Below are 25,590 nucleotides of genomic sequence, written 5' to 3'. Positions count from 1 at the left end.
TAAAGTGAAGATTAGAATTTTAGTTATGAATAAATTAGTCAACACTTAATCTTAAAAGTTAACAAAATTAGTATAACATTAAAACTTTTAGAAAGAATTGGAGAAGGTTTAGATTTGAATTTTTAAAATGTTTAAAAATTCACAAATCAATCCCTAAAATCGTTTGACTTTAATAGTTTATAATATGATATTTACACTCTTAATTTGTTATGTTCGATTGAATTCTTTGAGAGTATAATTATTATTTCTAAAATTGTTAAAGGGTATTTAAAAATTTTCAAAATACCTCCAATTTTTTCCCAATTTCCAAAACCTCACAAAACAATCATATTCAGCCCATATAATTCTTATATTTTTGTTATCATGTTTTTAAAATATTTTGCTTTATTATATTTTTTAATATATTTTATAAGTTTTTATACAAAACATCATATATATATACATACATATATATATATATATATATATATATAGAGAGAGAGAGAGAGAGAGAGAGAGAGAGAGAGAGAGAGAGAGAGAGAGATTAATTATTGGGGAGTTTTTATATATTTAATAGGCCAAAGGACTTATGTCCTCCCAAGGTATAGTGAATTTCCAAATTCACATCTATTAACTTTTAAAAACTCAAACATTCACCCATAATCAAATTTTCGTTAAAAATTTCAATTAACGTTAAAGGTAAAATCGTTATTTAACAAAAAATTAAAGTTTTATCATATTTTTCTTCCCTATATTTAAAAACTTATATTTTCTTCCAACCCAAAATTCGAAAAGTGACAAAAACCCTCTTAGGGTTTGTTCCTCTTCCTCTGACATCGATTTCTCTTTCCTCGATCGTTCTTCCTTCCTCTTTTATCTCTCCTCCGATCTCTGTCTATGGCCTCTCCAGCCGTCTTCAATCGGAGATGAAGACGATTTGTTAATTTCAACCATTGAAAAGAATTGATCCAAACTAAAACATTTGTTAATTTCAACCAAATCATATCACAAATTTTAAATAATTCAGCTTGATTTTACCATCTAAACCTCTTTATGCGTACCTCCAATAAGAGATCCGGTTCACCAGTTGAGTCATCTGGAGAATTCACGTGCACCAATTACGTATGGGAGCCCAAACCAACACTAGAAAAGGACGGTATAACAGAAGTTAAAGGAAAAGGAAAAGAGTGTCCAATTCTTGAGTAAACCGAGTACAGGTACATATTTAGGATCTCTTCTTTGTAATACGCCAATTGCTTTAATAATTTATGTCTTGCAAGAAAACTATTATGAGCTGTCGAAGATTCAAATAAAAAAAAAGTTTTATATCTAATAAAAATAAAAATAAAAATTATATATATGCACGGTGAATTAGATATTAATACAAATCAATTGATTTTATATAATATAAGTTTTAGTCTCTATATTTATAAGCATAATATATTTCCAATACAAGCTTATTAATTACTTAGAGAATTGGACACCTTCAAAAGAAAATATAATTTATATACTTGCAATGAATTGAATAAATATTAAAGAAAATATAATTTTCTTTTTATTCCACCATTTGCTCAAACTAGTGCTAGAGTCGAACCGACTTGACTCACATTCAAAAGTTAGCTGGGTTTAATTTGGTTTAATTTAAATTTGAATTGAGTTCGAATTTAGAGGTTCAACTCGTTTTAAAACCAAACTGAATTTGAGTTAGAAAAAGTTCGACTAAAAAGATGGTTCAATTCAGTTTGAACTTAGTTTGTTGCTCAATTCAAATTATAATTGAGTCATGAATTCGAATTATGAATTTTAGTCACATATTTGAGTCATGGATTTAAATTATAAATTCGAGTCAAACTTGAATCAAATCAATTTTATTCGAATCAAACTCGAACCACTTTTAATATTGACTTGATCAACTCAAGTTGAACTCAAACCGAATTATTTTTCGTTCAAATTCAATGCAAACCAAGGGATGGTCAATAGCCACCCCTAGCCCGAATTAAGCATTTAAAAAATAAAATTCTTCAAATCAGGGAGAACTTGACACCCAACCTAAATGCGGTTAGAAGAAAATTATGTATATATATAAAAGAAGATAATTCAATTGTGGTGTTTTATGTGGCAAATTAAGTAAAATATTATGTACTAATCTGCTTTGACAATATGAACTTCATTATAATAAATCACAATGACACTAACTTTAGACAAATGAAGAAGATCAAAGATATAATTTGACAGGGGGAAATTACACACAAAGAACGAAAAAAGAAGCAAATTTTCTCGGAAAATAAAACAATGTAAAAAGAGGAACCAAGATCTTCATTCTTTCTCGGCGACCAAACAAATTGAAATTTGATTTCAGACGTATTATTATTATGGCCTAAGACTTATTGTCTGAAGAGTCAGTTGAAGAAGATGAAGGGTACCCAATTCCATGGCGATTGTTAGGGAACACCATGAAAACCGCACCAGAAACAGCACCAATGACGGGAGGCAACACCATCAGCAAAATCTTCTCACTGGACTCAAAAGAGGGATAAAAGCAGTCCACAGTGTTGGAGTCCAAAAGAGACACCACAGCGAAGACGATGACGGCAAAGAAGGCGTGGACAAAGTCACCAAAACGCAGCTTATATTTCGACAAGTCCACCGAACCCGAGTCGGCGGAGGGCCAAAGCCCTTTGGTAGTCACAATTCCATAGTGAGTCTTCCCATCGCTGCCTTTGTAGCTGTCGGTGAAGCAAGAGAAGGCGCATGACAAGCCACAAAGGCCGATGAGAAAGCTCGTCAGGTATTTTCTGACGGTGCTGCAATTGCCGTTATTTGTTAACACGGGGTTGAGGAACTGGAACACGAAGACTGTGCCTGTTGGAAGGAGCTTGATTAAGTTTCCGAGGCCTGTGAGTGTTTTTTCGGAGATAGAACTGGAGGAGGAAGAAGAGCTTGTAGATGGGGCCATTGGAAGGCGTTAATTAATGAATATTGTTGGATGGGATGTAGAGTGTTTTTGCAAGTATGTATTTATAGAGAGAAATGGAGGTGAAGGGGTTGCTTCTACGTAAAATGGTGCTGCCGGGGAGGCGACGCTGGTTTTGCTTTCACTCTTACGAAAGGTGGCTTCATGCTTAGCTAATCGAAGCTTAAGCTTGCAGGATTGAATTTGTCTATCACTTTTATTCTTCTTGGAGATAATCTACGTGTTATGGAAACTTGCTAGTTATAAAAAGACCACAGGACTATTTCTTACCTAATGTAGATATAAGAGGTTTGAAAAATTCAAATATATACTTATAAGTTAAATTCTATTAAATTTTTTTATTAAAGATATTATTTTACTATTAAATTCTAAACCCTATCAAATTTATATCATTTCTCTTTTTTAGTTTAAAAAAATAACAATTTTCCTCTCGGGTTAAACTTTGAAAAGCACCATTTTCCCCCCTAAGGTTTCTCTTTTCTTCTTCTTCATCTTGGATGACTAGAATTCAGTCATGCCTCTTTGTCTCTTGCCATCAATGCTTTCTTCTCTTGGATTCACCGTAAATGGCAACGATGATATCTTCATCTCTGGTCAGAGAAGAAAATGAGGTCTTCGTTCGAAGATATTCGAAGAGTTTGTGATTGGATGATATGATTTTTTACTTTTTCTCTTATTTTAAAATCATCCCATTATTATCACAATTTATCCAAATAAGTTTGTACAATTTGTTTATATATAAAACAATAAAATAATGTACACACATTTTTTAAGTACATAATTAAATATATATATAATACGTCATTATATGATTTGATGATTTTGAATTACGGATAAAATAGCATTCATTTGCACGATAACATATCAACCATACACTCAAAAGCATGCACAGAAGCAATACTCTATTACAGTTGTATAAAACATGTTACAAATTCTCTTGGAATAAAGTGAATTCCATGTATAATAATATCATAACCTAAAACCAAACATTAATGCATATTATTTAGAATTTTGTTTTATATTTATTATCTTTTATTAATTACCTTCTTATCTTTTGCTAAAATAAAGATTAAATCATAGAAGAACGGATCCGTGTACATGAATGAAAATAAAGCAGTATAGTCCTTTGATTGTATGATATGAGTGTACAAAATTATCGGGGAAATTTAAAAAAATTATAAAATGACTAACCACCTAAGTGATTTATTTGTTAATATTTAATTCCAAAGCATTATCTTGTACAAGCTATAAGGACAGTATAAATATAATTTTTGAGTCAATAGTCTTTTTTTTTTTTTTTTAATTTAGTAACCGGGTAATCCTGTTTGAATTGATTAGACAGGTTAATCTTATGACATAATAATCAAACTTATAATCACTGTAATAAATAAGCCAAACTTTTATAAATATGACAGAGATTCGAATTCAAATATTTTCTCTAAAAATTCTAAAACTTTACTAATTTTGTTAATATCTAGTGTTGTGTCATTAGTTGATCATAAGCAAAGTCTGCTCAATTGTATTCTTCACTTCAAAACTAAACTTGATTAATTATTTATATATATATATATATATATATATATATATATATATATATTGATGTATGTGCATATATATATTGAAGATAAGGGTGACGCCAAGTCACTGCTGAATAACAAAGTAATTAATATGTTGGTTGAGCAGGTTTGTTTAATAAATGTACAACTAGAAATCATCACGTGCTTGCCGTGAGAGGAGATGGATGTTTAGTCTTATACTTGTTGCATTGAAGCTGGTGGAGGGATTTGATCGTAGATTATTTTGTTTGTTTTATCGGAAAATATCAGATAAGTTGAACTAGATGCAAGTAGAGTTAGATTCAAATCGAATTGAATCGAACTCGCAGCCAGCTCAAACTTGGCTCGGTTCATATATGAGTGGCTCGAGTTCAGTTCGAGTTTGACTCAGTTTATTTCGGGCTCGCGTTCGGCTCGACTCGTTTTTCCTTATCAAAATGACATCGTTTTTAATATATATTAACAAAACGACATCGTTTTGTATAAAAAATTTAAAAAAAAAATCTACCGAGCCGAGCTCCAGCCCTAGATGCAAGCATGTCCTAGTTTTCGGGATATATTAATGGCCAACAAACTATTTCTCACTCTTAGTTTTGATGTGTTCACAAACTAATGTTTATAGAGTTTAAAAAATCTAAAATCTCACTTATAAGTTAACTATAATTAAAATAAGGATAAAATCATCATTTTACTAATAATATTAAAAAAATATAAAATTTATTATATTTTTCCTCTTAAATTTTAAAAACTAATAATCTATGCTTATGGGGCAAGGAGGGTAGAGGACAGAAAAATATGACTTTTTAAAGTTAGAAAACCTTACGAGTATGACTTAAAAAATGCATTAAAACTTAAATGAGATATAGTCCTTTGGCCTATATTAATCACGGGATGTCATCAAGGTGAAAGTGAAACTAGCAAATAAAAAAAGGGAAAAGACTTATTCCCACTCAAGGGAAACTATATTTTCAAACTCACACGTTAACTTTTAGAAACCCAAAGTCTTACTTATGAGTCAATTTCGGTTAAAATTTTCAATTAAAATTATGGATAAAACCATCATTTTAATAATGATATTAAAAAAAATACATTCTATTATATTTCTCTAAATTTTAAAAACTAATAATTTCACCCCTACTCAAAGTTTTTCAGTTTTAAAAAGCCACATCCCCCCATCGAGGGTTTTCAACTTTTTTTCATTTGCAATCCCCCCCAAAATTTTTAAAAACTTTAGTTTTACCCCCTCTTGAACTTCAATTTTTGGTATCACTTCCAACCATCTTCAGCTTCCCCCTTAGCTTGAGTTAAGCTAACATTGGCCTTGTGTTAATAGATCTATTCTCTGACGATGGGAAATGATGGTCAAATCCAAACAAAAATTGAAAATCTCAGTTGATGAAGATCTTCACCTCTCGGAGATCTCAGTTCAGACAACCACCACCAAACTCTTCACCTCTTAGAGATCTTGTCGTTTGATTAACGTTTTACTTTATTGGATAGAAATGTATCTGTAGACAAAGAGATGTCTCTTCATCTTCTTATCAGTGAATAAAGATGAAGACAATGTTGGAGATGTCATTGTCTCTTTTTTTTTTCTTCAGTTTGTCACCTTCACCATCACCAAAGAAGGAAGAAAGAAAAGTTAGGGATTTGGGGGGGGGGGGGGGGGGGGGGGGGGGGTTTAGTGGGGGGGAAATGTAAGATTTTTATATTTGAGGAGAAAAATGTAATAAAATTTTTATTTTTTAAATGTTTTTAATTAATAATAGTTTTATCTCTAATCCTAACTGAAATTTTTAATAAAAATTGGTTCAAAAGTAGATGTTTGAGTTTTTGAAAGTTAAAGGATGAGACTTTGAGATTTTACTTTATCTTTAGTGGGAAAAAGTCTTTTGGCCAATTTTTTTATTGGTCAAAATATTTGTTCCCACCCAAGGTTTAGCCTATTTTCAAGCACATCTTTATAGGGTTAACACCTACTTATGAACTATTAAATTTAATAAAATTCGTTAGTTGTAGAAGATAAAAATATTATTTAATCAGTAATATTAAAAAAATATAAAAATTTATATTATTCCCCTCTTTAATTTGAAAAATTAACAAATTTTTTTATGATTAAGTTTTGAAATGTTGTATTTTTCCCTATAAAGTTTCAATTTTCTGGTAAAATCTCTCCCTTTTTAGCAATTAGCACCCTTTGGTTCTTTCTCTCTCTTCTTCTAGACTCGTCTTTGTTCAAACAAATCAACAAAGACGTCGATTTGTCTTTGTCGTCTGTAATCGACGAAGACAACAACTCTTCTTCTTCAATCTGCATCGTGAGCCGACAACAAACGAAGAGCCGACGAGAATCCATGATAAATCAGTGATGAAGAGTTGTTGTGTACGAAGACGAATCGATTCTTCATCTTCGTGCACAAAGTGAGAGCATGTCAAAAGGGAGAGTCCGATGGCCTGAAGAAGATGGCCAAAAGTTATTCCGTTGGCCAAAAAAGTTAGATTTTGAAAACTAAATCTTAGGGCAAAAATTATGAATTTTTAAAACTAAGATAGAGAAATAAGATAAATTTTTATTTATTTTAATATTATTAATAAAATGAAAGTTTTATTTTTATAACTAATAAATTTTAATTAATAAATATATATTTAAGTTTTTTAAATTATATAGATGTGAGTTTGAAAATAGACTAAACATATAATGGAAATAAAATGAAATTTTGGTTTAGAGTCAAGCAAGAGCATGTACAGACTTTTATAGCCTTTGGACTTGAAACATGTAGAAATTGGATTGGGCTTTCCATATTATATACAAAAATACTCCATGGATTGGATTGGAAACAATTATTCTATTTCTATCGCATTTAATATGTGGTCCGAAAGAGAAGAAGTTTCCCTTGTAACATCCATCTGCTCGGTGTCAAAATTGTCCTGTATTTTCTTTTTACATATCATCATTTGTGTTCAGATGCCCTTATTCTACCTGGACTCATTTTTCCATTTTAATATTGTGATCACTCACTAACTACTTAATACAAAAATTAATATATTAGAGTTTGAATTTACTCTTACCCTTACGCGGAAATAAGTCTTTTTGGCCTTTATATGAATATTAAACTAACATCAAAATTACGTTACCATCCTTGTCCATGAAGCTGCCACTCATATTCTTCACCATTATTAAATCCGATACTACTTCACGTGTTCACTCAGACATGGGGTTACTCCCGGTTTACCACCGCTTTGAAAACTTCACACCTACCTTTCAATCATATTAAAAGCCCCACCCTTCATTTCTTGCCACACAAAACCCAGAAGCTGATGATACAATAATCACAACATCAGACTACCCTCTCTGCAAACATAATAAAATAAATAATTGAAACTGAAAAAAATTACGAACAAAATCTTAAACATAAGGGAAATTTGATCTGCTCAAATTTTCCCCAGGTTTTATCTCCTTGCTTGATTACTTTACAATACAACAGGACATCAGTCTTGCGCTTCTAATTCACAACAGATCAGACAAATAACATTTCACCGCCCACACTAATCACATATCCCACACTTTCTTTTATTTTTTTTAAACTAATATTACATTTCAACCTCCTCTTCTTCACTTCTTTTCAACTCTACACCGATTTTACCCTAAAATAGCCACTCGTCAACACCACAAATTTCGACATATTACAAGTCACCCCTTATTTTCCCTGTACTTCAGATCTACTCCTTCCCGTTCAAAAAAATTCTCGGGAATTTCGGAACTTGAAGATCAAGGAAGAATTGACGGAGACGAGATTATATGTTAAAATCAAGCGTCGGATCCGGGTCTCATAATTCGAGCCGAAGCAAACGCTTGAGATCTCGGGTTGCGGAGTCATCAACTGAAATCTGTTTCTTAAAAAACGACGGCAAAGGAAGTGAACTCGGCTCCGGAGACACCGAGAACGCCGATCCGGCATAAACATCACACTTACCGGTCATTTTTTCCAGTGCAGCGGGACCTTTCTTCTTCATCATGGAATCTAGGGACTCTCCACGTTTCAAGATCATCACCTTCTCCATCGCCAGACCACTGTTATTATCACAACTTCTCACCGTCTTCATATCATCGGAGCTCGACCTCTTGATCATCATTTTCGAATCATCTGACATCGACGATCTTCTTGACATCATCATCGACGGCTCCGATTGAGCCCGCTGTCGTCTCTGATCCGGTTTCTCATGTCGAACCGTCGGTCTCCGGCTCGGTCTGGTGTTGTTGTTGGAATAACTAGGGTTAGGATATCCATAGTTTCTCCGACGTGAATACAAAGACGCCGGAGGAGCTCTAATACGTTGGATCAAACAATCCTGAGGACGTAAAATTTCAGTCCCCATAACTAATAGGAAAAAAAGAAACAAAAAAGAAAAATATCTGAAAATTATAAAAAGACTTTTCAATTTCTTTTCTTCCTTTCTCTCTTTCTGTTTTAACCTCTTCTTCTTCAAAACTAAAGAAGAGGAGGTTTATTTGTGGTTTTTTTTTTTTTTCAGTTTTACCTGCTCTGTTGCGTTTTAGACAGCTTCGGAATGAGGTTTTCTGGTGAGATATATACTTGCAGAGAAGAGGAAATGCGGGGACAGGTGGCACCGACCGCGTGAGAAGTGGGGCCAGTCTGAACTGAAATGGGCCGGGCTGAGCCGGACCGCTTGGTTTGATTAAAATGACAACTGTCTGACCTGACTGGGTCTTTGTATCTTTTTGTGTGGGACCCGTGGTGGAAAAGTCTATACGGAAACCGTCAGCTCTCCGTTTAACATTCGATGTCTGATTAATAGCAGTTGGACTAACGGCGTTGAAGATCACGGTTTGTAGGTTAGGAAAAGAAATTAATATCCATATAGTGGGGTCCACAGTAGGGAAGGGTTAAAATTAAGATTTTAAAATTTAGGGATGGAAATAGTGGTTTCGTCAAACTGTGGGTTAACAAAATTGAAGAACTTTTTATTTATCAAATCGATCGGGTAATTTTAAATTAAGTAATACTTAAGGTGCCACTGTTATTAAATTATGTAATTTTTCTCTTTTACTCATGGTCATAAATAATTTTTTATTCCAGTTGTATATAGGTATTTAATAAAAGAATAATGAAAGATGATTTGCCACAATAAATAATAAAACAATAATAGATTATGTTACTTGAATGGAGACATGCATACTTTTTCCTCTTTTAAAAATTTGATATTATAGTTATGCGCATCATTAAAAAAATTGTTTAAGAAAGCCGAGCCAAATATTTTGTGCTAACTCAAGCGAAGTTCACCTTGTCTATATGAATCCGAGTTAGATGCGAGTCAATCACAAACTCTTAAATGATAAACGAGATTAATACAAACTGATATTTTTTCATACTCAATGGCTTCAACCAAAAATGAATTGAGCTCATCTGAAAATAAGTTTCACTTTATTAGGTTTGAATTGAATCATATCAACGACTATAAAATCAACATAAATAAATAATTAGTAAAAATTTCAATATTTATATACAAAGGAATACCAAGTCTAGATAATATAATATGGGCTTGTATATAATTAGCATAAATAGAGTTACAAATTTGCAATTTAAATATTAAATAATGTGTTATTTGGCCATATTATTAGATTAATAATTAGTAAGGGGGTGGAATGAGTGGACCTTGATTAATTGGTCCCCGCTATGATTTTCCTTCAAAAAAAGGGAGAAAGAGGAAACAAATCTTGAGGACTTTTGATAAAAATATGGGGTCCAATATTTTAATAATAATAAGGAAGCAATAATGCTGCAGTCTTGTCTCCTGTTTCACTCTTTATCGTGATAGATACATTGCATTGGGAAGTGGGAATGTCTAATGGAAACATCCCACCACCTCCTTCAATCCAACACACAGAAAATTGAATAAACACATAAATAAATGTTAAAGTTGATGCAAGGAAGGGAGAATCGTGGAAGCTTTCTAAAAGCATATGCCTTTTAATCATTAGCCACCCATGAAAACAAATATATATTATATTAAACGCATATATTTTATTTTTAATTTAAAATTATTTATAATAATATATTATTTATATATTAAAAATATGTGTCTATAATTTTATTATTATATTAATAAATTAAATAATATTATATGTGTAATTTTATATATAAATAATAATATATTATTATATAATTAAATAATTTTAAAAAATAATATATAATCATATAACGATATATTTATTACATATATTATTTATATACATAATTTTATTATAATAAATTTATACTAACAAATATTAGTGGAATTAACTTATCATGTTATGGTGTAATTATAAATTAAAATAAAATAAAGAGTGAATCACATATTCCACCCAAGGTTTAGTCTTAAAACATTTTTTATCTGCGGTTAGTAAAATAATATTTTTACTCTAAAAATCAATTATAAATTTCAATTTTTCAGTTAAAATTAAACTTTGTTAATAAAACAATAGTATTAAGAAATGGTATTACTATTTTATCCCTATTATTTTATTTTTTAAATTATCATATAACTTTAAATTGAAAAAAATTAAAAAAAACTTTTAAAATATCAAAATTATATAAAAAGCCGCTTAATTATTTTTTCTTTTACTCTCACCCTTTCTTTATCTCTTCTTATGGATAGAGATATATATATTATATAATAATATGTTGTGAGATAAATTATAATTTTTTTAAATATCAATGGTCTTCTTAAACTTTTTTAAGGGTTATTTGAAATTTTAAAAAAATTGGAGATTTTTTTAAATATTTTTGCCCTCTTATAGTTTCAAAAGTGATAATTATACCCCCAAAAAATTGAATAAATTGAAATGACGTTTTTTAGAGATCAAAATTATGATGTTTAAAATATTTAGGTTTGCTAGAAAGTTATTATTTTTTTATAATTAATTATAATAAAATTACTATTTAACCCTTATACGGTTAGTTTTTTAAATAATATTAGAGTTTGGGTAAAAAAAAATAATAATTTGTATAAACTAGACATAAAATAGTGATTTTAGACCAAAAATTGAGAGAGAAAATATTAATTATATAAATAATTAGAGAAGTTAATCACATAATAACTTATCAACCATTAATATCCATCCATTAGTATATGTAATTTTACACTTCCTATGAAAACTGCAGCATTAGCTTTCTTTTTATATTGTTTGATCTAACCACATTTTTACCCTAAATCTAATAAGGAAAAAAACCCTAAATAAAATATTTTAAAATTTAATAATACAAGAAAGGTCATTTTGTCAATTCACCTATATCTGTTATAGAGAGAGAGAGGGAAGGTCATTTTGTCAATTCACCTACCCCTGTTGAAGAGGGAGACAGAGAGAGAGAGAGAAAGGGACGTATACCCTCGACTTGACTGAATTCAAATAAGGTATTACATTGTTAGTTGACTGTTGACCTTCCAACAGCTAATGCCCATTACACACTCTGATGATAAAAAAATATATATATATATATATATATAAATAAATAAATCTTATTAATTTATTTATACAAATTAAAATAAAATTTTATAATAAAATTTTATAATTAAATAATATAAAAAATTTTATATAATTTATTTATATATATAATATCACTCTCTGGTTAAAATTGCCTAACCTGTCAGCTTTCCCAACTGTGTCTTCACGTGGGATCAGGTCAGAAAAATTGACCATTTCATCCCTCTACTACGGTATTGAGTGAAGAAAAAGGAAAGAGGTAAGAGCTTGCGTTAAGTCAAAGTTGAATGGCTAGGAAAGCCCAAGGAAGCTGAAAATTCCTTGTAATCAAACCTCAAGACTTCCAGGGTGTGCCTGAGCCTGACAAGGATGTCCCTTACTGTACTGGCATGCAAAATATTCAGATATTGTTTCTCATAATCTCCTTTATTTTAATCAGCTTGTTCATTCATGCATATGGGGTCGCAGATTGAATGAGGAGATTATTTTGATAACCCATATCTTTGATTTTGATTTGATCCTTGTTAAGATTTCAAATACAAGGTATGAGATTTGAATTTTATATTAAAAAATATAAAATTTTAATGTAAGGTTTATATAATTTTAGCTTTTCAATCTCAACAGTGAGGTTTCGAAACGTGATTTCCCTGATGTTGATATCATCTTTGTGGATGAAGTGTTTGCCTTCTTCAATGGGTTGAGCAGGGATTGGGATAGATAGAGTTAAAAAAAGATTTTTATGCATGAGTTGAGTGGTGTTGGGTGTCCTGCTCAAGATCTTTTACAATGTATGTTGTTGATTAAACACATGAATATAATAAATAAATAAATGACAGATTGAACAACAACCACCGCATTAACTTGAAGTGGGTCCTCTTGAAATGGAATCCAATTTCTTCCTTCTTCCTTCATAGACCAGTCAGTCGTCACCAAACAACTGTGTGGATTGCTCCTTTCTAACATGCAAGTAGACAAACTACACGGCCAGAGTCCAGAAGCCATTTGGTTCCTTTTGCTTTTTGGGCTGTTTACTATTGTTTTGACTTTTAAGGCAGCATGATGAGGCCCATATCTGTTACACTATGGGAAAGATTATTTCTCCTTTATGTTATAATTTATCTATATATATTTACAAAGTTTTAAAAATTTAAATATCTACTCATAAATTTATTTTTGTTAAAATTTTTAATTAAAATAAAGATAAAATCTTTATTTTAATAATATCATTATAATATATATATATATATATATATATATATATATATATATATATATATATATAATTCGTTTATTTTTCCTTAAAGTTTTAAAAATTAAAAATTTCACATTTATCTAAACTAACAACTTTGTCTCTTCATCGAATGAAGAGATCTAGAGATCTTCGCCCGTGTCTCTTCATCGCTAGCTAACCATTTCGACAGTTAGCCAAATAGAGAAAAAAAGAGGAGTCATCGGAGAAGGGTGGTAGATAGAGAGGGGAGAAAAAAAAAAGCCAGAATTAATGGGAAATAGACACTTTTCAAAACTGAAAATGTTTAGGTAAAAATGAAATTATTAGTTTCTAAAATTTTAGGAGAAAATAAGATAAAATTATATAGTTTTTAATATTATTATTAAAATAACAATTTTATTTTTAACCACGATAAAAAAAAATTAATAGAAATTAAAGTAAATATTTGAATTTTTAAAATCTTACTAATATGTATATGTGTTTGTATTACTAACTTAGGTGCAAAATAGTCCTTTGGCCGTTATACTATAGCCTAGCTCCACCAGCAAGGGCATCCACTGGTTCTTCAACAGTGAGATTCAAAGCCAATGCCTGCGCTGCGCCCATGTCAAGGAAACAGCATCCTCATCCCAAGCAATCAGCGCCTCACGTTAGGAGAAGCCTTTGTTAATGTGCTGTATCCTTTTGTATTGCACCCAGCAATGGCACATAATTGGTAAGATAATTGTAACCACTTAGCCGATGATATCAATAATATTGTCACAAGTAATATTATATGTATAAAAATTTATACAAATTAATATAATAATATCTTATTTGATAATTTTGAAATAAAAAATAAATAAATAATCACATAATACAATCACAAGTTATACATATAAATTTATATAATTTATTTATATATATAATTTTATTATATTATTAGCATCTATATGAATGTTTTTTTTTTGTGTAATGAAGGGCCCCTCCCAAGTCGAATTGTTTATTTAAAGTTAAACCAGTCATATAAAATAAATAAAATTTTAGATTTAATGATTCATTATATAATTACTATTATATTAGATAAATAAAGTTAAAAAATGTAATTTTAAGATACTACTAAAATTTATATATGAATCCTTTTCAATGGACACTCACACTCAATCAACCCCTGGCTAACTTATATCGGAATTGGTACAAAACTTGTCAACTCTTAAGACATGGGGTTGGTTTCAAAACTAGCCTTGTTTTGCCCATCATCGTCAATCTTGTCAGGTTACACCAATCCAAAGAATGTGCATGACAATTGAGATGAGAGGAACAGGACAGACCACTCATGCATAGTTTGTCTTTAGTTAATTTCTATCCTTTCTCCAACCACATATTCCCAACTACACAAAACACAACTTGCTCAACATACTATTTTATACTGCTTGTTGTCCTCAGTTTTTGTTCCGTTTAATATAACAAAATTAAAATAATAATTACAAATTTAATTTAAAAAAAAAAAGCAAGAGAGAGGAAGGAAATGTTTCGCGAGGAATCGAGTGGCTCCACCTTCGATTTACCCGAGGAGGTGTTGCAACTTTTGCCGTCTGATCCTTTTGAACAACTCGACATCGCCCGCAAAATCACTTCCCTTGCTCTCTTCACACGTGTCTCCGCTCTCGAATCTGAGTCTTCTGCTTTGCGCGCTCAGCTCGCCGAGAAGGACTCCATCATCGCCGACCTCCAGGCTCAAATTGAATCCTTTGACTCTTCTCTCTCTGACATCGCCGATAAACTTTCCCAGGCCCAGCTCGCAAAGGTCTCACCTTTACATTCCTCTGTCTGCCTCTTTTCTTGATTAATATGTACTTTTGTTCTTCCTTGTTTCAGGAGAACTTGGAAAAAGATAACGCATGTTTGGCAAACACCGTCAAGAAGCTACAGAAAGATGTGTCCAAGGCATGGTTTTGTTCTCAGTTTTGTGCGTTTACAGTTTTAATTCGGACTTTATGATATGAATTGTTGTTTTTGTGTGTGGGCAGTTGGAGGTTTTTAGGAAAACTCTTGTGCAATCACTTCAAGAGGATGAAGAAACAACCTCTGTAAGTTTTATTTACTTGATAAATTATGGTTGCTTCTTTGAAATGAGTTGTTTTCTGCGGCAATGCGTTCACTTCTGTGACCTTGATTATCTACAGACTGGAGCTGCGCACGTCATTGCCAAGCCTACGCCTCATGGTATACTGGATTTTGTTTATTTTCTTTTAACAAAAATGTTATGGTATAGCTGCTCTACATTGCTTTATGTGTACATATTATTCTCAATGGTTTCCTGGTACGGGAAAACGTACTTGCTTTAGTGTTTTAAGGTGGGTTGCTAATGAGGGCTAGTTTTAGATGAGATAGAAGCGTCGCTTAATCAAAATGTTTGTCCAATAAATTTTCACAAGTGCATTCGTTTAAAATTACTTACCATAGTGGTGGTTAAATGGATGATAGCAAATAGTTTTAGATGAGGCAGGCGTACATGTATAAATGTGATTTTAAGGGACAGTTGCATCAATGCTGTTGTACACCAACCCGAGTTAAGACTTCTCCTAGAAGAGTTTTTTGGTAGTGTTTGAAACTTTTGAATTTACGATGGTTTTCAGTTTCCTTTGGGACTATTCTTGGCCATTTTTTAAGTCATAAAAGATTATTTTCATGCAGTATTTATTATCCCATTTCTTTCACGATATGCAACAAATCAGATGATTAAAGTTATCTGAATCACTATTGCAATTTCTTTCTCAGTGTGTCACTTTTTGGTTGGTATGAAGTTGCTTAACATATTATAGATTTTTGGTGTTCTTACCCTGATAAATTTGTGATGATCTATGACTCTACTACTGTGGAGTATGAATGTATGGTTGACATTTTCGTAAGTCCTCAATTCAAAATTTTTTTCTGATTTGTTCCAGAAGATGAAGCTACCCTCCCACCTTCAAGGTCTTTGTCAATGAGGAGCCAGTTTTCAGAAACAGGAATTTCTTCATTTAATGAGGATCGTGAGACAGATGGTATACCAAAATTTTATTACAACTATAGATTTCATTTCTCAAAAAGAAATTTGTTCTCAATGCTACTTGCACTTTGTTATATTGCTTCATTTCTTGAGTTAATGAATGTGTATTGCTTGCAAGTACATTACAAACAATACACCTTCGATTCTTAATGTTTTTATTTTGTTAGCCTCAAGACCTGGTATATCTCATGGGCTTTTACTTGCATCTCAAACAAGCACACCTAAGATTACTCCTCCTGGGTCCCCTCCAAGTCTATCAGCTTCTGTATCTCCCACGAGAACATCTAAACCAGTTTCTCCAAGACGGCATTCAATGTCATTTTCTACCACAAGAGGCATGTTTGATGATAGGTCATCTATTTTTTCTTCAAGTCCACACAGTTCTGTATCAAGCTCTGATACAGGATCACACACTGGTAAGTAATAGAGCTTTTAAGAATATGACCTTATGTGGTGTTTAATATTTTAGGTTTGATGTGGACTGTAATACCATTTCAAAAGAATCTCTCACATTTTTTTGAGAGCATTCGCACAAAAAGAATAAAAAGAAAAAGGGCTCTTTGAAATTTCATATTTGTTAATGCATTTTGCTTCAGTATGAGGGGATGCGTGAAAAATGCATATTTTTAACAGTTTTTACAGTAACTTTTGTTGTTGTATTCATATATGATTCCAATATTTCTAGTGTTTGTTAATAAATTGTGTCTGGCTGATAGCTTTTAAGACAGTGCTATCTTTCAGAAACAATGTTATTGCATAGCATAAATGTACTATCATACTTCTAGAGTGTTTTTTATTTTTTATTTTTTTTGTAATTACTTATAATGGGCAGATAGAATGGTATTAGTGCAGTAGCTCCTTAAACCTCCACAGGCCTTAAATGGTAACTAACAACACTAAACGCCTGTCTTTTATTTTTTCATGATACTTTCTGGTTCTAGTGCTTGGTTCGGAAGTAGCTTAACATTTATAGACACTAAAAGTATTGAACAGACATCTATTATGCTGTGTCTTTTTTTTTTTCTATTTTCAGGACGAACACGAGTTGATGGGAAAGAATTCTTCCGCCAAGTCAGGTAAAGATTATCCAACATTGGGCATTGTAATAATGGAATCTGTAATTTGTTTAAAACCAAATGCTAACCTTATCAGATTTAAGTCATTGAATAACCAAGTTCACTGTAATTAATAAAGGTCTATGCTTCTATTAAATAGGTCATCTGCACATGTCTGTAGTTACAGGTCTAGATGGCTGCAAGCTCCCGGGGTTTACCGCAAGGGTTCCCACGGTTAACCAAAAAAAAAAAAAAAGGTCATGCACAATTATCCCTGCATGATGTATGTCATCTGCACATGTATGGCAACATAATATTAATTATAGGGCAACAATTATGTGCACTGTTGCAAGTGGATATGTGTATGTTGGTACCTTGAAAGCTTGCTATCACCTTGATGAGGATCTATATCTTATAACTGGCTTCATGGTTGTGTCACTGGATTATATTAAGTACTGTTGCTTGGTTTAAATTCTTGTCATTTTTTGCCTTGCTCTGTTACTTTCAGACCCGTCCACCTTTGTGAACTGTACTAGTATTGTTCATAATATGCTCTTAGGAATTAGCCTTTTTTGGTACTAAAGGCCGATTTCAAAATTTCCTGTGCTTGCAACTCAACTTTTGACCTGTTGGGACTCAGGAGTTGAACCCTTTTTTCTGTTTTATCAGGAGCCGATTATCATATGAACAGTTTGGTGCATTTCTGGCAAATGTTAAGGAGCTGAATGCACATAAACAGACAAGAGAAGTATATAACTCCACTCAGTAACTCATATTTACTGCCAATTTTATCTATTATATCTCTCAATTTTTTTCCTTTTTTTTCAGGAGACTTTGAGGAAGGCTGAGGAGATTTTTGGTTCAGAAAACAAGGACCTTTATGCAATATTTGAGGGATTAATCACTCGTAATGCCCATAGAAACTGTTAAGCTGAAAGCACGAAACATTACTCCAATCTTTCATTTTACCACATTGTAATGTTTGTCACACTTCTTTTTTCTGTAAAGTAAATTGTAATTCAAGTGCATTGACACTTTTGTATGAATAATCTTTTAATTCACATTGTGTTTCTCAAAAGAAGAAATAATTCAATTCCAAAACCAATAATCTGGGAGTAAAAAATAATAAGAAAATCAGTCAATGCTTAAAATAGTAAATCCTTACCCTTAAGATTGGCTTTAAGGAACTTCAAGCAAGGCTTTATCCTTTACCCAAATAATAAAATTATGTATACTCATTTAGGGTATACAAATTAATTTTTAGTCACACAATAATATAAATTAAATGTGTATTTATGTGAATATTTAGAGTGCTATTACAGAAATGCTCTTTTATTAGAGGAAAAGGAGCCTGCATAATTCATAACTGGATGGTTAAGCGATAGGCATGTTTTTTGGGGTAGCGAAGTTGTAATCTAATGGTTTTAGAAGCAAAATTCGTTACTTGAGCACGTGTCAAAAGCCACCCAATTTCCCGGACTAGCCTCCATAGTACCAAACGTGCTTGCATGCAAATTTTACTAATTAATTAAATTAATTAGCTCAGTTGGTTTCTTTATTCAGATAACTAGATTTTGATAAACATGGAAGAACGACAGACAAAAGCCGGTTTTTCAGCATAGAAATTAGGTCCATTGTCTAAATTATATGGCATATTAGAGAAGCTAGGACAATTCATGCCAACCGCCAACTATACCTTTTCTTGTCTCTCTCATGCACCGCATTAACAAATCACACAGAGTAATTCCCTTTTCCTTTGGCCTTTGATTTTGGTTTCTCAGGCCTCTCTGCTTCCCATATATGACGAATTAATGGAGTTTCAAGATGCCAAGGAGACTCTTGATTCACCAGGGTTTTTACCTTCTCAATTTTCTCTCTTTTCCCTTGATAAGTTTTTAACAATGCATCTTTCAAAATGTTATAATCATTGTTTGCTTCTTCTTCGTTTCCATGTTTAATTAGTATTCTTTAGATATTTGGTATCAAAGTTTCTCTTGTTATATGTATTCTGTAATATATTATATTTTCTTGTGATGATTGCAAATTCATTTTGGCAGGATTGTTTCTCCTTACTCCACTTATGGAAATGTTAACAGCGAGACTAAAGGTATAACCAGTGAAAATATTGAAAAGAAGGCCGCATGTGGTAAAGGCAGAAAAACTAGAGCTGGGTTCTCTGATTCTCAGTCATCCCAGGGTACAATTGCCTTTCCTTTTATGTTCTTCCCTTGAATATATTTTCTCTTGCGATAATCTTCATATATGGATGTACAAATGTCATGTTTCTGTCACATTTGAATCAAACTATTCTTCTTTAGGCATGGAGAAAGAGGACTTTGATGAATGCTCTGAGGGAGAAGATCTTGAGGAAGCCATTGATGAATGTTCCAAGGCCAGTACTTCTGATACAGAAGATCACCACCACCACCACCACCACCACCACCATCACAACAAGCATTGGTCTGGCTTCTTTGGTTTGTTGAAAACTGGAGTTAAATTCCAAGCTTTTCCTTCTCGGAAACATGCCCTCAAGCTCACCAAAAGCAAAACAAAAAAAAATATGGAGGCGTCCTCTCCTGTACTGAATACTCCTTTGGATGCTGAACTATACAATTTGAAATCCTCCTGGAAGAACTTTTCACTCAAAGAACTCCAAGCTGCAACCAAAGACTTCAGCCCTGGTTTGTACTTTTTCTTTTCTTAAAATGTGTTCTCTTTAAAATGTTGCTGCTAACAAACCATTTGATCTGTGAAGAAAATTTAATTGGGCAAGGAGGCTATGCTGAAGTTTACAAGGGGGAATTGTCAGATGGGCAACATGTTGCAATAAAAAAATTAACTAAAGGTTCCCCAGAAGAGATGACAGTGGACTTTTTATCGGAGCTTGGAGTCATAGTCCATGTTGACCATCCCAATATTGCTAAATTGATCGGTTATGGGGTTGAAGGAGGAATGTACCTTGTTCTGCAGTTGTCTCCCCATGGGAGCCTGGCTTCGTTACTTTACGGTTTGTCTATCAGTTCCAGGCTTTCTAGAATGAAATCTTCTCAAGTTTTCATTTAATAAATTTATGCATTGTTCCTTGCTGCATGTCTACAGGCTCAAAGGAAAAACTGGATTGGGGCATCAGATATAAGATTGCTGTGGGGACTGCCAATGGCCTTACATATCTTCATGAAGGGTGCCAAAGGAGAATCATCCATAAAGATATCAAGGCTGCCAATATATTGCTCACAGAGGATTTTGACGCTCAGGTACCCTTTTAAACCAAATGATGATCACCAACCCTGGAATATTAATGCAACATTTCACATGAAACTTGAAATTTTGATGTCAGATTTCTGACTTTGGATTGTCAAAGTGGCTACCAGATCAGTGGACTCATCACACTGTATCCAAAGTTGAAGGCACATTTGGGTTTGTTCCTCAAATCTTTATATGAACTTCTGAATTTTACAAGATAAATTTCACTCCAACTTGACTTCGTTTCTGTTTTCTCCTGGAAGTTATCTTCCTCCTGAGTTTTTCATGCACGGCATAGTAGATGAGAAAACTGATGTTTATGCCTATGGAGTACTACTATTAGAGCTCATCACCGGAAAGCAAGCTATAGACTGTACACAGAAAAGCCTCGTGATGTGGGTATGCTATCTCGCCATGCCACAATTTCATCATCTATTAATCAAGCTGACATGCTATTATCGAATTGTATCTACTGATAAACCAAACTGTCAAATAATCTGTTTCAGGCCAAACCTTTGATCCAAAAGAATAACATGAAAGAGCTGCTTGATCCTGCACTGTGCGACGCCTATGACTTGTATCAATTGCAACGGTTGGCCGCGACTGCTTTTATGTGCGTGCATCAGTGTCCAAGCAATAGACCACAAATGAGCCAGGCATGTTAATTCCTGCAAATCCTGTGTAAGTTAGTTCAACAAAGAATCACATTTCGATTGACTTTGTTTTGCAATGTATGCAGGTTGTGCAACATTTACAGGGTACAGAAAACATACTGGAACTAGTTGAAGAAGAAGATCTGTGTTCGAAAAGCCTCGAGCTTCTTGAAGCCGATGAAGACAGCCCATCAACATACGTAAATGATCTGAATCAACATATGGAGATCGTTCTGGGGCAGTCTACTGATAGCTAAATCCGCATTCATCTTCCAAATTTACAGCCCTGGACTGTTGCAGGATTCTTGGGAACATGGGAAGCCAAACCAAAGCAGTTTGTAAAATCACATAAATGTTCCAGTCAAGTGAAGGTGCTGTGCAGAATCAATTTACCTGTTTTAAATTTAGTCTTTGAATTCAGTATAAGTAAAATCTGGGAGAAGAAGAGCTGAGATTGATCATATAATTATGATTTTGTGAACCATTTTTATCAAAAAAATTTGTGCCTAGTAGCATTAGTAGATACTACAAACTTTCCAATTTCATTTTGTGTGAGAAACAGAAAAGATCAGGAAAAAAGCCAAAAAAAAAAAAAGAAATCCATAATTGTTTCTTGTAAATTTTGTATCTTTTATAGCTTGATTATTTATGCTGTTTTTCAGTTCCTGGTTATAATAATAATATAAATGATTTGATTTTGAATCACCCACCATCAAATTTCTGAAACCATTGGAAACAATTCACACTTCCTTATAAGATTGAAAATGTTTCCGATTCTTTCCTCTGAATTCTATATATTGATAAAACACAACGAGAGATATATTTATTAATATAAATAATATGATATTAATAATAAAAATTATTAAAATTAAAAAAAAATTATAGATGAATACAAATATTGTAAATGTAATTGATAACACATCCATCAATCATAAGATTAAACTATAAATCACAAAATCTTTATTTTCTAGTTGGGTTTAGTTTGAAAATTTATCAAACTGCTTTTTGTAAAATCAAAATATTGAAAATTTGCTATAAATTCATTTTTTTTAATTTTAAAAATTAAAAAATGTTTCAAACGACGTCGTTTTGGAGTGTGTAACGTACTGTGAGATTTGGAGTAATGACAGTTAAATGGCTCACGTAGCTCGACGTCACATTTAAAATACTTTCCTTAATTTTTCTTGACATTTTCCTGGAAAATCTCTCCATTTTTCGCATTCGATCGATACACTCATGTCTACCACATCTGTCTCACCGTATCTCCTCTTCGTCCTCTTGATCTCGTTTCTAATTCACAAATCTTCCGGCTCCTTCCTGGCCCCGCCTAGTTCCATCATCAATCCCTCTAAAGTCAAACAAATTTCATGGAAACCCAGGTTTCCAATCTCGTTTGTTTAATTATAAATTACAATGACATTGCTTTGTTTTCTAACGTTTGTTGATTTGATTTTTCGCAGAGCTTTTGTTTACGAAGGTTTTCTCACGGACTTAGAATGCGATCACTTGATCTCTCTTGTGAGATTTTTTTTTTACTGATAATTTTTTTAATTATTTGTTATTCTATTTGTTTGATTAGTAATGGTAGTTGTTTTGGGTGGTTGGTTTGTGTTTTGATTAGGCAAAATCTGAGCTGAAGAGATCAGCCGTTGCGGATAATTTGAGTGGAGAAAGTAAGCTAAGTGAAGTTCGAACAAGTTCTGGAATGTTCATTTCTAAGGGAAAGGTTGTCTCTTTTATGCTTCTTCATCTTGCCTAGCCTTTAATTCTTTGCATAGTTGATTTTCCTCATTTTTTATTATCAATTTATCACTCATTGGTTGCTACTGATGTATGATTATAATCTCCTGCTTTTTAAGTATAATGATTAGAAACACGAAATTTTGCTTTTTTCCTAAAGTCGGATTTAATAGTACTCTAACTTTTGTGAATGTGAATACTCATTTTTTTTCGTATGAAGCAATTGCCTAGTATAGAAAGAGTGTTTATTGTGGGGAATGGTATATTAAATGCTGATATCATGCACTTTTTTTTTTAAAAGATTCATTGCACGCATGAACTTTCAGTCTTGGTCGCTGAGAATAATTTAGTTTAAGATAGTGGGTAAACTGTACATATATGTGCTCTTTTTTCTTGGAATAGTTGTATGCATCTTCAGCATACATCGACAATTGTCATCATCTTCTTATGCTTATGTATTTCAGTATCTATTAATTATATGTTAGTCCTTTGGTCACTGTATTTCTTCTTTGTTTTGTTTACTCCTCACCCATTTATGATAAGTTGAAATTAAAGATTACTTTGGATGCATAAGATTTCTCTTAATGGTTTGTTGATAAATCAAAGGAAGATTCATGGACAGCAAAGAAAAACGTATGCAACTGCTTTTGATCATGAGTTATTTCTCAGTATGTACTTTATAAGCCTTTCCTTCTTTGTTAGGATGCTATTATTGCTGGTATAGAGGACAAGATTTCAACATGGTCGTTCCTTCCAAAAGGTGTGCCATATATTGAAGATGCTCTGCATTTTTTTGTTCTTTCTTTTTTGGGGGGGTAATTAACAATATTGCCATTTGGTGACCAATTTACACATTGATCATGAGAGTGGTGCACTTAGTGAAAGTTTTAAGTAAAGTTGTTAGTTTCTATTCCATATTCTGCATTGTAATCATTATTTTTATTGAAAGGGAGGAAGCTGATACTTATGTTGAATTAACCTGTATGGTTGTGTAGTTGATAATGTAATTAAAATTATTTGTGGCTTATATTCTGTCTTAGTGGTAAGTGACTAGATCATGAATACCTTAAGAATTCATTTCTTTATTATATTCTTGAAAACAAGTTACTTTATCTCATTGTTCCATAGAATAAAAGAAAACATTTCTTCATCGGTAATAATTAATGATATTCTGGCTTTTTTGTCATATTTGTAATAATGTACATCAGCGACAATATTTTTTGGGGGTAGAATATAGCATAACAAGCAATTTTTGTTGCTTGATTTTCAGAAAATGGAGAAGATATACAAGTCTTGAGATATGAACCTGGACAGAAATATGATCCACACTATGACTACTTTTCTGATAAGGTTAATATTGCTCGGGGTGGACACCGTATAGTAACTGTTCTCATGTATCTTTCTGACGTTGCTAAAGGTGGTGAAACAGTGTTCCCCAATGCAGAGGTTAGTTCAAATGCATTTTACTGTTATGTAGAATTTGTGTTATGCATAGTCTCAGCCAATCTCCTATCATATGCTGAGTAACATATACCTGATTCACTGGGCTTCATATGAGAATATGATAGTTGTTTTCATATGCTTGATGTGTGTATGATATCTGTTGAATGAGGTACATAAAAAGTATAGGAGTATGGGTGGTTATATTATTATCTAAACTGGAGGATAGCACTGAAGGGTATTTTGACCAACCTTTTTTCCTTTTACAAAAATTGATGGGTTCTCTTTTCCTTTAACAATATGCAAACAGGAGCCTCCACATCGCAGAATTCCTGCAACACACGATGACCTCTCCGAATGTGCAAAGAGAGGAATTGCAGGTGGGCCTCTTGACATGTTGTAAATACCTTATATGTATTGTACATGTACTACTGCATTTGAAGTGACTTGATATTCTTTTTCTTATCTTTTATCTTACTTGAAAATTTGTAGTGAAACCACGAAAAGGAGATGCTCTTCTTTTCTTCAGTCTCCATCCTACTGCAGTTCCAGATACAAACAGTCTCCATAGTGGATGCCCAGTGATTGAAGGCGAGAAATGGTCAGCAACAAAATGGATTCATGTTGACTCATTTGAAAAGAATGTGGAAGCTGCAGGGAACTGCACAGATCTGAACGTAAGTTGTGATAGATGGGCAGCTCTCGGTGAGTGTACCAACAACCCAGAGTATATGGTTGGAACTGCAGAGCTTCCTGGGTATTGTCGAAGGAGTTGTAAACTATGTTAGATCTGTAGGCTTCCTTTGGGTGGATTGTATTTGTGTTTTTCCTCACATCGTTCAATTTTTGGTGGTATGTTATAATAATGTTATTATTTTCTCTATGATGAATATCGAATTAAATCCTTGCTACAAAGTAATTAAGAATGTCATTCTGCTAATTTCTTCAGTGAAATTCCATAGGCATCTAGCCACTTATGGGTTTGTTAATTTCTTATTTGTTAATATGCGAGATATATTCTCTCTCTTGTTAATAAGAGATTTTTTTTTTTTTTTAAACCAGTCAAAGTATCTTGGATATGATTGTGTTGCTGTGAAACAAGGAAATGGTGGTGCCATAACATAGCAAATTCAAGGACCACAATCAGATCCCCCCATCACATTGAAAGAACTGTCTTATGTTTAATCGAGCCAAAAACACCCATG

The 25,590-nt window shown here is 32.5% G+C and overlaps 5 protein-coding genes across 7 annotated transcripts; 3 read left to right on the top strand and 2 right to left on the bottom strand.

The window, feature by feature from the left end:
- Nucleotides 1–2,130: 2,130 nt before the first annotated feature.
- Nucleotides 2,131–2,990, bottom strand: LOC123220395 (protein DMP2-like). The gene has a single exon (XM_044642603.1). It carries the CDS (start codon nt 2,933–2,935, stop codon nt 2,357–2,359), a length of 579 nt encoding a protein of 192 aa, XP_044498538.1. The 5' UTR covers nt 2,936–2,990; the 3' UTR covers nt 2,131–2,356.
- A 4,925-nt stretch (nt 2,991–7,915) lies between these two features.
- Nucleotides 7,916–9,033, bottom strand: LOC123221607. Its single transcript, XM_044644464.1, has one exon. The coding sequence runs from the start codon at nt 8,884–8,886 to the stop codon at nt 8,338–8,340; it is 549 nt and encodes a 182-aa protein (XP_044500399.1). The 5' UTR covers nt 8,887–9,033; the 3' UTR covers nt 7,916–8,337.
- Nucleotides 9,034–14,622: 5,589 nt separating this feature from the next.
- LOC123221879 (uncharacterized protein At4g15545) lies at nt 14,623–18,370 on the top strand. 3 transcript variants are annotated; one of them, XM_044644848.1, is made up of 9 exons: nt 14,626–15,009; nt 15,081–15,149; nt 15,233–15,292; nt 15,389–15,428; nt 16,154–16,249; nt 16,422–16,670; nt 17,288–17,330; nt 17,979–18,057; nt 18,138–18,370. In XM_044644848.1, the coding sequence occupies exons 1-9, from the start codon at nt 14,731–14,733 to the stop codon at nt 18,237–18,239; spliced, it is 1,017 nt and encodes a 338-aa protein (XP_044500783.1). In that variant the 5' UTR covers nt 14,626–14,730; the 3' UTR covers nt 18,240–18,370. The 3 variants fall into 3 exon arrangements, with proteins under 3 accessions (XP_044500784.1, XP_044500783.1, XP_044500782.1); XM_044644847.1 differs by having other exon boundaries at nt 14,630–15,009; nt 16,151–16,249; XM_044644849.1 differs by lacking the exons at nt 17,288–17,330; nt 17,979–18,057; nt 18,138–18,370 and adding an exon at nt 17,087–17,280 and having other exon boundaries at nt 14,623–15,009; nt 16,151–16,249.
- A 617-nt stretch (nt 18,371–18,987) lies between these two features.
- On the top strand, nt 18,988–21,730 carry LOC123220547 (receptor-like cytosolic serine/threonine-protein kinase RBK2). Its single transcript, XM_044642798.1, has 9 exons — nt 18,988–19,161; nt 19,367–19,506; nt 19,628–19,990; nt 20,065–20,316; nt 20,409–20,563; nt 20,647–20,726; nt 20,816–20,951; nt 21,059–21,208; nt 21,292–21,730. Exons 1-9 carry the CDS (start codon nt 19,121–19,123, stop codon nt 21,460–21,462), a joined length of 1,488 nt encoding a protein of 495 aa, XP_044498733.1. The 5' UTR covers nt 18,988–19,120; the 3' UTR covers nt 21,463–21,730.
- A 638-nt stretch (nt 21,731–22,368) lies between these two features.
- Nucleotides 22,369–25,374, top strand: LOC123219919 (probable prolyl 4-hydroxylase 4). Its single transcript, XM_044641885.1, has 7 exons — nt 22,369–22,584; nt 22,666–22,723; nt 22,827–22,931; nt 23,648–23,705; nt 24,216–24,391; nt 24,696–24,765; nt 24,878–25,374. The coding sequence occupies exons 1-7, from the start codon at nt 22,442–22,444 to the stop codon at nt 25,171–25,173; spliced, it is 906 nt and encodes a 301-aa protein (XP_044497820.1). The 5' UTR covers nt 22,369–22,441; the 3' UTR covers nt 25,174–25,374.
- The last annotated feature ends 216 nt before the right edge of the window (nt 25,375–25,590 follow it).

This window comes from Mangifera indica, chromosome 7 (assembly GCF_011075055.1).
Source record: "Mangifera indica cultivar Alphonso chromosome 7, CATAS_Mindica_2.1, whole genome shotgun sequence".
Lineage (NCBI taxonomy): Eukaryota > Viridiplantae > Streptophyta > Magnoliopsida > Sapindales > Anacardiaceae > Mangifera > Mangifera indica.
Note: the sequence above shows the minus strand (reverse complement) of the source record. Positions and strands in the feature narration are given on the sequence as shown.